The sequence below is a fragment of the Aulonocara sp. 'chitande type north' Nkhata Bay genome, linkage group LG12, assembly GCF_057382095.1.
Source record: "Aulonocara sp. 'chitande type north' Nkhata Bay isolate Kocher_YH1m ecotype deep benthic linkage group LG12, A_spYH_male_GT1.1, whole genome shotgun sequence".
NCBI classification, from domain to species: domain Eukaryota; kingdom Metazoa; phylum Chordata; class Actinopteri; order Cichliformes; family Cichlidae; genus Aulonocara; species Aulonocara sp. 'chitande type north' Nkhata Bay.
Genome location: NC_141355.1, coordinates 35,498,040 through 35,514,658, shown reverse-complemented (window position 1 = coordinate 35,514,658; position 16,619 = coordinate 35,498,040). Strand labels below are relative to the sequence as shown.

General features: G+C 42.4%; 3 protein-coding genes across 3 annotated transcripts; all 3 read left to right on the top strand.

Moving 5' to 3' along the window:
• The first annotated feature begins 208 nt into the window (after positions 1-208).
• On the top strand, positions 209-4,426 carry LOC147317961 (SH2 domain-containing protein 3C-like). The gene is made up of 4 exons (XM_086315404.1): positions 209-269; positions 2,377-2,488; positions 2,617-2,826; positions 3,973-4,426. The coding sequence occupies exons 1-4, from the start codon at positions 216-218 to the stop codon at positions 4,134-4,136; spliced, it is 540 nt and encodes a 179-aa protein (XP_086171530.1). The 5' UTR covers positions 209-215; the 3' UTR covers positions 4,137-4,426.
• An 896-nt stretch (positions 4,427-5,322) lies between these two features.
• Positions 5,323-10,128, top strand: LOC147317960 (SH2 domain-containing protein 3C-like). The gene is made up of 4 exons (XM_086315395.1): positions 5,323-5,383; positions 7,491-7,602; positions 7,731-7,940; positions 9,087-10,128. Exons 1-4 carry the CDS (start codon positions 5,330-5,332, stop codon positions 9,248-9,250), a joined length of 540 nt encoding a protein of 179 aa, XP_086171521.1. The 5' UTR covers positions 5,323-5,329; the 3' UTR covers positions 9,251-10,128.
• A 308-nt stretch (positions 10,129-10,436) lies between these two features.
• LOC147317959 (SH2 domain-containing protein 3C-like) lies at positions 10,437-14,647 on the top strand. Its single transcript, XM_086315396.1, has 4 exons — positions 10,437-10,497; positions 12,608-12,719; positions 12,848-13,057; positions 14,225-14,647. Exons 1-4 carry the CDS (start codon positions 10,444-10,446, stop codon positions 14,386-14,388), a joined length of 540 nt encoding a protein of 179 aa, XP_086171522.1. The 5' UTR covers positions 10,437-10,443; the 3' UTR covers positions 14,389-14,647.
• The last annotated feature ends 1,972 nt before the right edge of the window (positions 14,648-16,619 follow it).

The window sequence follows — 16,619 nt, the reverse complement described above, 5'->3', positions numbered from 1 at the left end:
ATGCTTGTGAGCTAGCTGGCAACTCGAGCCGCGCTGCAGCATACACACTAACATGCCTCACTTTCCCCGGGCCATATAACAAAGCCAACCTCTACTTTTTGTGGTCTATTTAGCTGTAAATTTCCCCTCTCTGCCTTTGACATGTCGGTGCTGAAGCTTTTCTAAATCACTGCCCTACTGTTTCAACGCTTCCACCATTAAAGCTCAAGAGCACAATGGGCAATATGTTTGGCTTCGCTGCAGTCATGAGAGCCTTGGAGCTTCCGCAGGTAAACATGCACTGCACGGAGCTTTGGTTATTTGTGTTCATGGAGATAGGGGAGGCACGCAGGAAACAGCCGGAAGAGCAAGGGATGTGTAACAAAGGTTGCCCGGGGTAAAGTTAAACCAGGGTATAGGTAAGAGATTAACAAATATTGACTTAATGGAACAGCGTAGTACAACAAACATGAGGCTGTAACCCCTTGCCTACTGTGTATACTGATAAGGGCGCAATCATGGCTCAAAGAGTTGGCAGTTCGTCTTGTAACCGGAAGGTTGCCGGTTCAATTCAATTCAATTCAATTTTATTTATATAGCGCCAAATCACAACAAAAGTCGCCTCAAGGCGCTTCATAGATACAGAGAAAAACCCAACAATCATATGATCCCCTATGAGCAAGCACTTTGGCGACAGTGGGAAGGAAAAACTCCCTTTTAACAGGAAGAAACCTCCGGCAGAACCAGGCTCAGGGAGGGGCGGCCATCTGCTGCGACCGGTTGGGGTGAGAGAAGGAAGACAGGATAAAAGACATGCTGTGGAAGAAAGACAGAGGTTAATAATAGATATGATTCAATGCAGAGAGGTCTATTAATACATAGTGAGTGAGAAAGGTGACTGGAAAGGAAAAACTCAATGCATCATGGGAATCCCCCGGCAGCCTACGTCTATTGCAGTGTAACTAAGGGAGGATTCAGGGTCACCTGGTCCAGCCCTAACTATATGCTTTAGCAAAAAGGAAAGTTTTAAGCCTGATCTTGAAAGCAGAGCTAGTGTCTGTCTCCCGAATCCAAACTGGAAGCTGGTTCCACAGAAGAGGGGCCTGAAAACTGAAGGCTCTGCCTCCCATTCTACTTGTAAATACTCTAGGAACAACAAGTAGGCCTGCAGAGCGAGAGCGAAGTGCTCTAATAGAGTGATATGGTACTACAAGGTCATTAAGATAAGATGGGGCCTGATTATTTAAGACCTTGTATGTGAGGAGCAGGATTTTGAATTCAATTCTGGATTTAACAGGAAGCCAATGAAGGGAAGCCAAAACAGGAGAAATATGCTCTCTCTTTCTAGTCCCTGTCAGGACTCTTGCTGCAGCATTTTGGATTAGCTGAAGGCTTTTCAGCGAGTTTTTTGGACATCCTGATAATAATGAATTACAGTTGTCCAGCCTGGAAGTAATAAATGCATGAACTCGTTTTTCAGCGTCACTCTGAGACAGGATATTTCTAACTTTAGAGATGTTGCGCAAATGGAAGACCGCAGTCTTACATATTTGTTTAATATGTGACTGTCCGAGCCCCGGGCCTTGGGCAAGACACTTCACCTACCGCCTACTGGTGATGGCCAGAGGGGCCGATGGCGCAATATGGCAGCCTCGCTTCTGTCAGTCTGCCCCAGGGCAGCCGTGGCTACAACTGTAGCTTGCCACCACCAGTGTGTGAATGTGAGAGTGAATGAATAGTGGAATTGTACAGCGCTTTGAGGGCCCCAAAAAGTGCTATATAAATGCAATCCATTATTATTATTATTATTATTATTATTATTATCACCTTTAGTGAAGATGCTTAATTTCAGGAATAGCTAAGAGGCCCACTGATATTTAATGTTATCGCTTACATGATTTAGCCTTCGGCCTTCTTTTGGGTTTCCCTGCCTCAAGGTGTCAGGCTGTAAAATGTCACAATTCTGATATCAGGGTGCTTCATCACATCCTCAAACAAAAGGGGCAAAGTCATTTATTGATAACTTATTAACCTTTCAGTGATTTTATTAACTCAAATGCAGAAAAGTTTCTTCATTTTATATTTTTTCTTAGTTATTGTTAATATATATTTTTAACTTGGCCTGTCTTTTCTGGCAAAGTTTCTGTATATATTCAAAACTGTCTTTACATAAAAAAAGACATCACCTCTGAATATTTTTAGGAATCATATACATCTCAACTATATTTTCAGACTGAAAAAAATAAAGACAGGGACAATTTCTATAAGATTAGCTGTCAAACAATTGTGGGTTCAGCTGTGCAGGTAATACAAATAGTAAGACAAATTGAATAAAACAAATATATACAAAACGAGAGGAAGGCACAAAAGCAATAGTGTTGTTCTTCGGTCTTTCAGGTGTCCCGTCTGCAGGAGACTTGGATGGCGTTACGGCAGCGGCACACAGAAGGTGCCATTCTCTATGAAAAAACTCTCAGGCCATTTATGAAGAGCCTGAACGATGGAAGAGGTAGAGCGTCTCCTGAACTCGACACCACATGATAAAAGCATGGAGAAACAATTCCTGCTCATATCTTGGTGCTACACCATTGTTTCCACAACAAACATGATCTCTGTATCTGTCTTTCAACTCTCCAGAAAGCTGTCCGCTGTCCAACACCACTTTCCCCCACGTCCTCCCTCTTCTGACTCTGATGGAGAAGAATGCAGTGGTGGGTGAGGAGGGGACAGAACTATGGGAGACGGTGGAAGTTGGGGTGGAAGTGGTCATGTTCCACCTCGGGGCGGCGAGAACCATTGCCCAGCTAGGGGGCATCTACCGCTCTAACGCTGAGAGCAAATTACAAGGTGAGAGACAAAAACAAAATGCAGTATGTCTGCTTTATAACATTAGCAAATTAAATACAAGCCTTTAGAAAATTTAAACACGAAAGACCACAGGGATCCGTCTTGGGACCTGCTGTATTTACTCTCCACACAGTTGCCATTCCACTGCAGGAACACGGATCGCATGTTAGGTGCTGCAGCTTACTGCTGTTCTTCATGTTGTTTCTAATGTGCTTTCACGTTTTCCCCTTTCTTTTTTTAAATACTGCTTTCCTCAAGTTCTAGCAGAAAAGTAGCCTAGCATTTCTTAGCAGCCACTTAAGCGTTGGTAGACTAGAGCATGTATTTTTTTTCAATCTGGAAAAAGTCCAACACACTGGTTCCAACCAGGTGGCAACCTGCAATAAAATATAATAAAGTCAGATTGAGGCATGCATGAAATGCATGCAAGTCAAACTACATTTGAAACCTTTTATTGAAGAGACTGGTACATGCTGCAGCATTAAATAATCTGATTATAAAAAAATAATTAGGAAAAGTGTTTTAATTTCCTAAATCCCATTCTAAGGTCATTCTTGAGCTGATGGTTTATTTTAAGTTGAAGTTTATATTATTATTAATCAGTAATAAATAGCTTCACGCCTGGTAGGCCAAATGAACAACCCAAGGCTGTATAGTGAACTGCAAGAACTTCCTCTTTCACTTCCTGTAAATAAACTCTTCCTTGCTTCTTCTGCTCCTGATGGGGTCTTCATCCATCAGGAGCACCCTATTCCCTATGGGTATGATGTCATGTCACCTCTTGTCACGCCAACCGCAGGTCTCACTTCCATGTAATAAAACTTCTCTTTCGCTCTGGCTTCTGTCACACATCACCCCTCGTGCTCATCCACACCCCCTCCACCCTGGCTTCACTCTCTTCTTCACCTTTCTTGTGCACTTTATGTCTATTCTGATAGTTGACCTCCGATATTTAAACTCTACCTTCATTACCTCTGCTCCTTGCAGCTTCCCTGTCCATCCCTCTTATTCACACACATATATTCTGTTCTTGTTCATGTTTGAGACAGGTCCAGTTACAGGGACCTCTGTGGTAGAAATGGTAGTCTCCGGTTCCTTTCTACACTCCTGTGCTGCTAATAATGTTAAACTGATGTGATGTTGCAGGTTTCGGGGAGCAGGCCGAAGTCCTGGAGCTTTTCCTGACCGATTTCCAGATGCGGCTGCTGTGGGGGAGCCGGGGGGCCGAGGAGAAACAGGCTCTGCGATACTCTAAGTTTGACCAGGTGCTTACCGCCCTGTCCAACAAGCTGGAGCCACCCATCAGATGACACTGACCCCAGCACTGTTTTTAGAGGCCTTGTTTATGAGCTCATGCCTACATACATGGACAATTACTGTGTTGGACACTGAGAAGCTCCTCCACTGAAAGCTCATTAAAAGGGAAAGCGCTGTGATCTTTCAAACAAGGAGGCTTCCTAAGCGTGTAGACACCAGAACGAAGCAGTGCACTCACTTAGTTCAAATCTGTCACATGTAGCAGACCGGGATACTTGAAGAGTGAGACTGAAATTTTATAAATGCTTACCTTCCCATACCAGCACTTTTCCAGTTCCTTTGAAGCTAAACTGATGTAACTCAAGGTTGAGGAACTTTATCTGAAAGCTTCAGCAGAATGATGACAGTTTGTGAAAGAAACCACTAAATGCTTTGATGGGGTCTCCAGAGGGTGTTTTTATTTTTGACTGAGGACTTGCACTCCTTCAACAACGTCACAGATCAACATTGTCCTGTGTTAGTTTACCTAACAAAGGACTCTATCTACTCCACAGTGGCACAGGGCGACATGATTTGGAAGTGTAAATATTTGGTGCCCTTTAGGTTACCGAGGCTGTGCCTCAGTCTGATAGGCTCATGTTTGTAAATGTTTAAATCTCCCTAAAGGCTGGACCTTAGCTAAATCCACAAACATATGTCACATTGTAGAATGTAATAACAGAATAACTGTACATCTGTATTTCAGTTTTTGTTTAGTTTTTTGTATCTTTTCAATTATTAGGATTTTATAATTTGAAGAGATTATTAAATGTAATCTGGGGTCAGTTCGTGTTTCCTCTTTGTTTCCTTTTCTTCTTATTATAACAATGTCACTTTTTAATGTAAGGGGAGTGAACTGATCCTAACTGCACGAGTACGGCACACAGGTGCAGATCATTTTTGTAATCTTAAACAGTTTTACTCTTTATTTATCAAAAAGTGTAAATAAACGTTTATTTCACTGGAGGTTGTTTTATTGAATAAAAACAGTCATGCTTGTGAGCTAGCTGGCAACTCGAGCCGCGCTGCAGCATACACACTAACATGCCTCACTTTCCCCGGGCCATATAACAAAGCCAACCTCTACTTTTTGTGGTCTATTTAGCTGTAAATTTCCCCTCTCTGCCTTTGACATGTCGGTGCTGAAGCTTTTCTAAATCACTGCCCTACTGTTTCAACGCTTCCACCATTAAAGCTCAAGAGCACAATGGGCAATATGTTTGGCTTCGCTGCAGTCATGAGAGCCTTGGAGCTTCCGCAGGTAAACATGCACTGCACGGAGCTTTGGTTATTTGTGTTCATGGAGATAGGGGAGGCACGCAGGAAACAGCCGGAAGAGCAAGGGATGTGTAACAAAGGTTGCCCGGGGTAAAGTTAAACCAGGGTATAGGTAAGAGATTAACAAATATTGACTTAATGGAACAGCGTAGTACAACAAACATGAGGCTGTAACCCCTTGCCTACTGTGTATACTGATAAGGGCGCAATCATGGCTCAAAGAGTTGGCAGTTCGTCTTGTAACCGGAAGGTTGCCGGTTCAATTCAATTCAATTCAATTTTATTTATATAGCGCCAAATCACAACAAAAGTCGCCTCAAGGCGCTTCATAGATACAGAGAAAAACCCAACAATCATATGACCCCCTATGAGCAAGCACTTTGGCGACAGTGGGAAGGAAAAACTCCCTTTTAACAGGAAGAAACCTCCGGCAGAACCAGGCTCAGGGAGGGGCGGCCATCTGCTGCGACCGGTTGGGGTGAGAGAAGGAAGACAGGATAAAAGACATGCTGTGGAAGAAAGACAGAGGTTAATAATAGATATGATTCAATGCAGAGAGGTCTATTAATACATAGTGAGTGAGAAAGGTGACTGGAAAGGAAAAACTCAATGCATCATGGGAATCCCCCGGCAGCCTACGTCTATTGCAGTGTAACTAAGGGAGGATTCAGGGTCACCTGGTCCAGCCCTAACTATATGCTTTAGCAAAAAGGAAAGTTTTAAGCCTGATCTTGAAAGCAGAGCTAGTGTCTGTCTCCCGAATCCAAACTGGAAGCTGGTTCCACAGAAGAGGGGCCTGAAAACTGAAGGCTCTGCCTCCCATTCTACTTGTAAATACTCTAGGAACAACAAGTAGGCCTGCAGAGCGAGAGCGAAGTGCTCTAATAGAGTGATATGGTACTACAAGGTCATTAAGATAAGATGGGGCCTGATTATTTAAGACCTTGTATGTGAGGAGCAGGATTTTGAATTCAATTCTGGATTTAACAGGAAGCCAATGAAGGGAAGCCAAAACAGGAGAAATATGCTCTCTCTTTCTAGTCCCTGTCAGGACTCTTGCTGCAGCATTTTGGATTAGCTGAAGGCTTTTCAGCGAGTTTTTTGGACATCCTGATAATAATGAATTACAGTAGTCCAGCCTGGAAGTAATAAATGCATGAACTCGTTTTTCAGCGTCACTCTGAGACAGGATATTTCTAACTTTAGAGATGTTGCGCAAATGGAAGACCGCAGTCTTACATATTTGTTTAATATGTGACTGTCCGAGCCCCGGGCCTTGGGCAAGACACTTCACCTACCGCCTACTGGTGATGGCCAGAGGGGCCGATGGCGCAATATGGCAGCCTCGCTTCTGTCAGTCTGCCCCAGGGCAGCCGTGGCTACAACTGTAGCTTGCCACCACCAGTGTGTGAATGTGAGAGTGAATGAATAGTGGAATTGTACAGCGCTTTGAGGGCCCCAAAAAGTGCTATATAAATGCAATCCATTATTATTATTATTATTATTATTATTATTATCACCTTTAGTGAAGATGCTTAATTTCAGGAATAGCTAAGAGGCCCACTGATATTTAATGTTATCGCTTACATGATTTAGCCTTCGGCCTTCTTTTGGGTTTCCCTGCCTCAAGGTGTCAGGCTGTAAAATGTCACAATTCTGATATCAGGGTGCTTCATCACATCCTCAAACAAAAGGGGCAAAGTCATTTATTGATAACTTATTAACCTTTCAGTGATTTTATTAACTCAAATGCAGAAAAGTTTCTTCATTTTATATTTTTTCTTAGTTATTGTTAATATATATTTTTAACTTGGCCTGTCTTTTCTGGCAAAGTTTCTGTATATATTCAAAACTGTCTTTACATAAAAAAAGACATCACCTCTGAATATTTTTAGGAATCATATACATCTCAACTATATTTTCAGACTGAAAAAAATAAAGACAGGGACAATTTCTATAAGATTAGCTGTCAAACAATTGTGGGTTCAGCTGTGCAGGTAATACAAATAGTAAGACAAATTGAATAAAACAAATATATACAAAACGAGAGGAAGGCACAAAAGCAATAGTGTTGTTCTTCGGTCTTTCAGGTGTCCCGTCTGCAGGAGACTTGGATGGCGTTACGGCAGCGGCACACAGAAGGTGCCATTCTCTATGAAAAAACTCTCAGGCCATTTATGAAGAGCCTGAACGATGGAAGAGGTAGAGCGTCTCCTGAACTCGACACCACATGATAAAAGCATGGAGAAACAATTCCTGCTCATATCTTGGTGCTACACCATTGTTTCCACAACAAACATGATCTCTGTATCTGTCTTTCAACTCTCCAGAAAGCTGTCCGCTGTCCAACACCACTTTCCCCCACGTCCTCCCTCTTCTGACTCTGATGGAGAAGAATGCAGTGGTGGGTGAGGAGGGGACAGAACTATGGGAGACGGTGGAAGTTGGGGTGGAAGTGGTCATGTTCCACCTCGGGGCGGCGAGAACCATTGCCCAGCTAGGGGGCATCTACCGCTCTAACGCTGAGAGCAAATTACAAGGTGAGAGACAAAAACAAAATGCAGTATGTCTGCTTTATAACATTAGCAAATTAAATACAAGCCTTTAGAAAATTTAAACACGAAAGACCACAGGGATCCGTCTTGGGACCTGCTGTATTTACTCTCCACACAGTTGCCATTCCACTGCAGGAACACGGATCGCATGTTAGGTGCTGCAGCTTACTGCTGTTCTTCATGTTGTTTCTAATGTGCTTTCACGTTTTCCCCTTTCTTTTTTTAAATACTGCTTTCCTCAAGTTCTAGCAGAAAAGTAGCCTAGCATTTCTTAGCAGCCACTTAAGCGTTGGTAGACTAGAGCATGTATTTTTTTTCAATCTGGAAAAAGTCCAACACACTGGTTCCAACCAGGTGGCAACCTGCAATAAAATATAATAAAGTCAGATTGAGGCATGCATGAAATGCATGCAAGTCAAACTACATTTGAAACCTTTTATTGAAGAGACTGGTACATGCTGCAGCATTAAATAATCTGATTATAAAAAAATAATTAGGAAAAGTGTTTTAATTTCCTAAATCCCATTCTAAGGTCATTCTTGAGCTGATGGTTTATTTTAAGTTGAAGTTTATATTATTATTAATCAGTAATAAATAGCTTCACGCCTGGTAGGCCAAATGAACAACCCAAGGCTGTATAGTGAACTGCAAGAACTTCCTCTTTCACTTCCTGTAAATAAACTCTTCCTTGCTTCTTCTGCTCCTGATGGGGTCTTCATCCATCAGGAGCACCCTATTCCCTATGGGTATGATGTCATGTCACCTCTTGTCACGCCAACCGCAGGTCTCACTTCCATGTAATAAAACTTCTCTTTCGCTCTGGCTTCTGTCACACATCACCCCTCGTGCTCATCCACACCCCCTCCACCCTGGCTTCACTCTCTTCTTCACCTTTCTTGTGCACTTTATGTCTATTCTGATAGTTGACCTCCGATATTTAAACTCTACCTTCATTACCTCTGCTCCTTGCAGCTTCCCTGTCCATCCCTCTTATTCACACACATATATTCTGTTCTTGTTCATGTTTGAGACAGGTCCAGTTACAGGGACCTCTGTGGTAGAAATGGTAGTCTCCGGTTCCTTTCTACACTCCTGTGCTGCTAATAATGTTAAACTGATGTGATGTTGCAGGTTTCGGGGAGCAGGCCGAAGTCCTGGAGCTTTTCCTGACCGATTTCCAGATGCGGCTGCTGTGGGGGAGCCGGGGGGCCGAGGAGAAACAGGCTCTGCGATACTCTAAGTTTGACCAGGTGCTTACCGCCCTGTCCAACAAGCTGGAGCCACCCATCAGATGACACTGACCCCAGCACTGTTTTTAGAGGCCTTGTTTATGAGCTCATGCCTACATACATGGACAATTACTGTGTTGGACACTGAGAAGCTCCTCCACTGAAAGCTCATTAAAAGGGAAAGCGCTGTGATCTTTCAAACAAGGAGGCTTCCTAAGCGTGTAGACACCAGAACGAAGCAGTGCACTCACTTAGTTCAAATCTGTCACATGTAGCAGACCGGGATACTTGAAGAGTGAGACTGAAATTTTATAAATGCTTACCTTCCCATACCAGCACTTTTCCAGTTCCTTTGAAGCTAAACTGATGTAACTCAAGGTTGAGGAACTTTATCTGAAAGCTTCAGCAGAATGACGACAGTTTGTGAAAGAAACCACTAAATGCTTTGATGGGGTCTCCAGAGGGTGTTTTTATTTTTGACTGAGGACTTGCACTCCTTCAACAACGTCACAGATCAACATTGTCCTGTGTTAGTTTACCTAACAAAGGACTCTATCTACTCCACAGTGGCACAGGGCGACATGATTTGGAAGTGTAAATATTTGGTGCCCTTTAGGTTACCGAGGCTGTGCCTCAGTCTGATAGGCTCATGTTTGTAAATGTTTAAATCTCCCTAAAGGCTGGACCTTAGCTAAATCCACAAACATATGTCACATTGTAGAATGTAATAACAGAATAACTGTACATCTGTATTTCAGTTTTTGTTTAGTTTTTTGTATCTTTTCAATTATTAGGATTTTATAATTTGAAGAGAATATTAAATGTAATCTGGGGTCAGTTCGTGTTTCCTCTTTGTTTCCTTTTCTTCTTATTATAACAATGTCACTTTTTAATGTAAGGGGAGTGAACTGATCCTAACTGCACGAGTACGGCACACAGGTGCAGATCATTTTTGTAATCTTAAACAGTTTTACTCTTTATTTATCAAAAAGTGTAAATAAACGTTTATTTCACTGGAGGTTGTTTTATTGAATAAAAACAGTCATGCTTGTGAGCTAGCTGGCAACTCGAGCCGCGCTGCAGCATACACACTAACATGCCTCACTTTCCCCGGGCCATATAACAAAGCCAACCTCTACTTTTTGTGGTCTATTTAGCTGTAAATTTCCCCTCTCTGCCTTTGACATGTCGGTGCTGAAGCTTTTCTAAATCACTGCCCTACTGTTTCAACGCTTCCACCATTAAAGCTCAAGAGCACAATGGGCAATATGTTTGGCTTCGCTGCAGTCATGAGAGCCTTGGAGCTTCCGCAGGTAAACATGCACTGCACGGAGCTTTGGTTATTTGTGTTCATGGAGATAGGGGAGGCACGCAGGAAACAGCCGGAAGAGCAAGGGATGTGTAACAAAGGTTGCCCGGGGTAAAGTTAAACCAGGGTATAGGTAAGAGATTAACAAATATTGACTTAATGGAACAGCGTAGTACAACAAACATGAGGCTGTAACCCCTTGCCTACTGTGTATACTGATAAGGGCGCAATCATGGCTCAAAGAGTTGGCAGTTCGTCTTGTAACCGGAAGGTTGCCGGTTCAATTCAATTCAATTCAATTTTATTTATATAGCGCCAAATCACAACAAAAGTCGCCTCAAGGCGCTTCATAGATACAGAGAAAAACCCAACAATCATATGACCCCCTATGAGCAAGCACTTTGGCGACAGTGGGAAGGAAAAACTCCCTTTTAACAGGAAGAAACCTCCGGCAGAACCAGGCTCAGGGAGGGGCGGCCATCTGCTGCGACCGGTTGGGGTGAGAGAAGGAAGACAGGATAAAAGACATGCTGTGGAAGAAAGACAGAGGTTAATAATAGATATGATTCAATGCAGAGAGGTCTATTAATACATAGTGAGTGAGAAAGGTGACTGGAAAGGAAAAACTCAATGCATCATGGGAATCCCCCGGCAGCCTACGTCTATTGCAGTGTAACTAAGGGAGGATTCAGGGTCACCTGGTCCAGCCCTAACTATATGCTTTAGCAAAAAGGAAAGTTTTAAGCCTGATCTTGAAAGCAGAGCTAGTGTCTGTCTCCCGAATCCAAACTGGAAGCTGGTTCCACAGAAGAGGGGCCTGAAAACTGAAGGCTCTGCCTCCCATTCTACTTGTAAATACTCTAGGAACAACAAGTAGGCCTGCAGAGCGAGAGCGAAGTGCTCTAATAGAGTGATATGGTACTACAAGGTCATTAAGATAAGATGGGGCCTGATTATTTAAGACCTTGTATGTGAGGAGCAGGATTTTGAATTCAATTCTGGATTTAACAGGAAGCCAATGAAGGGAAGCCAAAACAGGAGAAATATGCTCTCTCTTTCTAGTCCCTGTCAGGACTCTTGCTGCAGCATTTTGGATTAGCTGAAGGCTTTTCAGCGAGTTTTTTGGACATCCTGATAATAATGAATTACAGTAGTCCAGCCTGGAAGTAATAAATGCATGAACTCGTTTTTCAGCGTCACTCTGAGACAGGATATTTCTAACTTTAGAGATGTTGCGCAAATGGAAGACCGCAGTCTTACATATTTGTTTAATATGTGACTGTCCGAGCCCCGGGCCTTGGGCAAGACACTTCACCTACCGCCTACTGGTGATGGCCAGAGGGGCCGATGGCGCAATATGGCAGCCTCGCTTCTGTCAGTCTGCCCCAGGGCAGCCGTGGCTACAACTGTAGCTTGCCACCACCAGTGTGTGAATGTGAGAGTGAATGAATAGTGGAATTGTACAGCGCTTTGAGGGCCCCAAAAAGTGCTATATAAATGCAATCCATTATTATTATTATTATTATTATTATTATTATTATCACCTTTAGTGAAGATGCTTAATTTCAGGAATAGCTAAGAGGCCCACTGATATTTAATGTTATCGCTTACATGATTTAGCCTTCGGCCTTCTTTTGGGTTTCCCTGCCTCAAGGTGTCAGGCTGTAAAATGTCACAATTCTGATATCAGGGTGCTTCATCACATCCTCAAACAAAAGGGGCAAAGTCATTTATTGATAACTTATTAACCTTTCAGTGATTTTATTAACTCAAATGCAGAAAAGTTTCTTCATTTTATATTTTTTCTTAGTTATTGTTAATATATATTTTTAACTTGGCCTGTCTTTTCTGGCAAAGTTTCTGTATATATTCAAAACTGTCTTTACATAAAAAAAGACATCACCTCTGAATATTTTTAGGAATCATATACATCTCAACTATATTTTCAGACTGAAAAAAATAAAGACAGGGACAATTTCTATAAGATTAGCTGTCAAACAATTGTGGGTTCAGCTGTGCAGGTAATACAAATAGTAAGACAAATTGAATAAAACAAATATATACAAAACGAGAGGAAGGCACAAAAGCAATAGTGTTGTTCTTCGGTCTTTCAGGTGTCCCGTCTGCAGGAGACTTGGATGGCGTTACGGCAGCGGCACACAGAAGGTGCCATTCTCTATGAAAAAACTCTCAGGCCATTTATGAAGAGCCTGAACGATGGAAGAGGTAGAGCGTCTCCTGAACTCGACACCACATGATAAAAGCATGGAGAAACAATTCCTGCTCATATCTTGGTGCTACACCATTGTTTCCACAACAAACATGATCTCTGTATCTGTCTTTCAACTCTCCAGAAAGCTGTCCGCTGTCCAACACCACTTTCCCCCACGTCCTCCCTCTTCTGACTCTGATGGAGAAGAATGCAGTGGTGGGTGAGGAGGGGACAGAACTATGGGAGACGGTGGAAGTTGGGGTGGAAGTGGTCATGTTCCACCTCGGGGCGGCGAGAACCATTGCCCAGCTAGGGGGCATCTACCGCTCTAACGCTGAGAGCAAATTACAAGGTGAGAGACAAAAACAAAATGCAGTATGTCTGCTTTATAACATTAGCAAATTAAATACAAGCCTTTAGAAAATTTAAACACGAAAGACCACAGGGATCCGTCTTGGGACCTGCTGTATTTACTCTCCACACAGTTGCCATTCCACTGCAGGAACACGGATCGCATGTTAGGTGCTGCAGCTTACTGCTGTTCTTCATGTTGTTTCTAATGTGCTTTCACGTTTTCCCCTTTCTTTTTTTAAATACTGCTTTCCTCAAGTTCTAGCAGAAAAGTAGCCTAGCATTTCTTAGCAGCCACTTAAGCGTTGGTAGACTAGAGCATGTATTTTTTTTCAATCTGGAAAAAGTCCAACACACTGGTTCCAACCAGGTGGCAACCTGCAATAAAATATAATAAAGTCAGATTGAGGCATGCATGAAATGCATGCAAGTCAAACTACATTTGAAACCTTTTATTGAAGAGACTGGTACATGCTGCAGCATTAAATAATCTGATTATAAAAAATAATTAGGAAAAGTGTTTTAATTTCCTAAATCCCATTCTAAGGTCATTCTTGAGCTGATGGTTTATTTTAAGTTGATATTTAAGTTTATGTTTATTTAAGTGTATATTATTATTAATCAGTAAGAAATAGCTTCACGCCTGGTAGGCCAAATGAACAACCCAAGGCTGTATAGTGAACTGCAAGAACTTCCTCTTTCACTTCCTGTAAATAAACTCTTCCTTGCTTCTTCTGCTCCTGATGGGGTCTTCATCCATCAGGAGCACCCTATTCCCTATGGGTATGATGTCATGTCACCTCTTGTCACGCCAACCGCAGGTCTCACTTCCATGTAATAAAACTTCTCTTTCGCTCTGGCTTCTGTCACACATCACCCCTCGTGCTCATCCACACCCCCTCCACCCTGGCTTCACTCTCTTCTTCACCTTTCTTGTGCACTTTATGTCTATTCTGATAGTTGACCTCCGATATTTAAACTCTACCTTCATTACCTCTGCTCCTTGCAGCTTCCCTGTTCATCCCTCTTATTCACACACATATATTCTGTTCTTGTTCATGTTTGAGACAGGTCCAGTTACAGGGACCTCTGTGGTAGAAATGGTAGTCTCTGGTTCCTTTCTACACTCCTGTGCTGCTAATAATGTTAAACTGATGTGATGTTGCAGGTTTCGGGGAGCAGGCCGAAGTCCTGGAGCTTTTCCTGACCGATTTCCAGATGCGGCTGCTGTGGGGGAGCCGGGGGGCCGAGGAGAAACAGGCTCTGCGATACTCTAAGTTTGACCAGGTGCTTACCGCCCTGTCCAACAAGCTGGAGCCACCCATCAGATGACACTGACCCCAGCACTGTTTTTAGAGGCCTTGTTTATGAGCTCATGCCTACATACATGGACAATTACTGTGTTGGACACTGAGAAGCTCCTCCACTGAAAGCTCATTAAAAGGGAAAGCGCTGTGATCTTTCAAACAAGGAGGCTTCCTAAGCGTGTAGACACCAGAACGAAGCAGTGCACCCACTTAGTTCAAATCTGTCACATGTAGCAGACCGGGATACTTGAAGAGTGAGACTGAAATTTTATAAATGCTTACCTTCCCATACCAGCACTTTTCCAGTTCCTTTGAAGCTAAACTGATGTAACTCAAGGTTGAGGAACTTTGTCTGAAAGCTTCAGCAGAATGACGACAGCTTGTGAAAGAAACCACTAAATGCTTTGATGGGGTCTCCAGAGGGTGTTTTTATTTTTGACTGAGGACTTGCACTCCTTCAACAACGTCACAGATCAACATTGTCCTGTGTTAGTTTACCTAACAAAGGACTCTATCTACTCCACAGTGGCACAGGGCGACATGATTTGGAAGTGTAAATATTTGGTGCCCTTTAGGTTACCGAGGCTGTGCCTCAGTCTGATAGGCTCATGTTTGTAAATGTTTAAATCTCCCTAAAGGCTGGACCTTAGCTAAATCCACAAACATATGTCACATTGTAGAATGTAATAACAGAATAACTGTACATCTGCATTTCAGTTTTTGTTTAGTTTTTTGTATCTTTTCAATTATTAGGATTTTATAATTTGAAGAGAATATTAAATGTAATCTGGGGTCAGTTCGTGTTTCCTCTTTGTTTCCTTTTCTTCTTATTATAACAATGTCACTTTTTAATGTAAGGGGAGTGAACTGATCCTAACTGCACGAGTACGGCACACAGGTGCAGATCATTTTTGTAATCTTAAACAGTTTTACTCTTTATTTATCAAAAAGTGTAAATAAACGTTTATTTCACTGGAGGTTGTTTTATTGAATAAAAACAGTCATGCTTGTGAGCTAGCTGGCAACTCGAGCCGCGCTGCAGCATACACACTAACATGCCTCACTTTCCCCGGGCCATATAACAAAGCCAACCTCTACTTTTTGTGGTCTATTTAGCTGTAAATTTCCCCTCTCTGCCTTTGACATGTCGGTGCTGAAGCTTTTCTAAATCACTGCCCTACTGTTTCAACGCTTCCACCATTAAAGCTTTTACCTACAGGCTTGAGGAGGTTACCGATCACTCCCCAATGTCAGTCTGTGTGTAGCATATTTTTGCGGAGTGATGAACTCGGGCCCTAAATACCAAACTCTTCCTGTATTCTTCTGCTGTGGTGAATTTACATTTCAAAGTGAATCACCTGCTTCTAAACTCAGTTACAATCAGGAAAATGAAATTAACAAAACCACTTCAGATTTTTGACACTCATTAGTTAAACTGCAGGAAAAGACATAAAGACCTTGATGACCTGTAACTTTGCGATTCTAAGTTCAGATAAAACTGAGGTTATTGTAATAGGACCCAAAGTCTAATATGATGAGAAATATGATATCTTACTCCAGATCACATTACTTTGGCCTCTAGTAACAGTGTGAGGAACCTTGGAATATGTCTTCCATTTGCGCAAAACCTCTAAAATACCTGTTCAGTTGTAAACTTGTTATTAATTTCTGGCTCTCTTCCCAAGCATGCCTTTTGTCCTGTCTTCCTCCCCTCACCTCAATCGGTCACTGCAGATGGCCCCGCCCCTCCCTGCGCCTGGTTCTGCTGGAGGTGTCTTCCTCTTAAAAGGGAGTTCTTCCTTCCCACTGTCGTGAAAGTGCTTGCTCATAGGGGGTCATATGATTGTTGGGGTTTTCTCTGTATGTATTGTAGGGACTACCTTCCAATATAAAGCACCTTGAGGCGACTGTTGTTGTGATTTGGCGCTGTGTAAATAAAATTGAATTGAATTAAAAAATTCGTGACTTTTGTTACAGGGTAACACGTATTACAAAGACCATACAAACAAATCATGGAAATGCTTCATTAAAAATGCGTCTGTGCCAAAACCCATATGCAGGAGGTAGAGAACACTGAACATAAAGTTCAAGTTTTAAGTGAAGATTCTAAGTTTAAAAACTTAAGCAAGGGGATCAACAGAATAAATTAAAAGAGCTGCAGAAGACGTAACAGAAATGTGTAGAGATAACACATCACAAGAGAATGACAGGTCTATTTTTTACACTGTGAGCTGAACGGGGATGGGAAACAGGAGA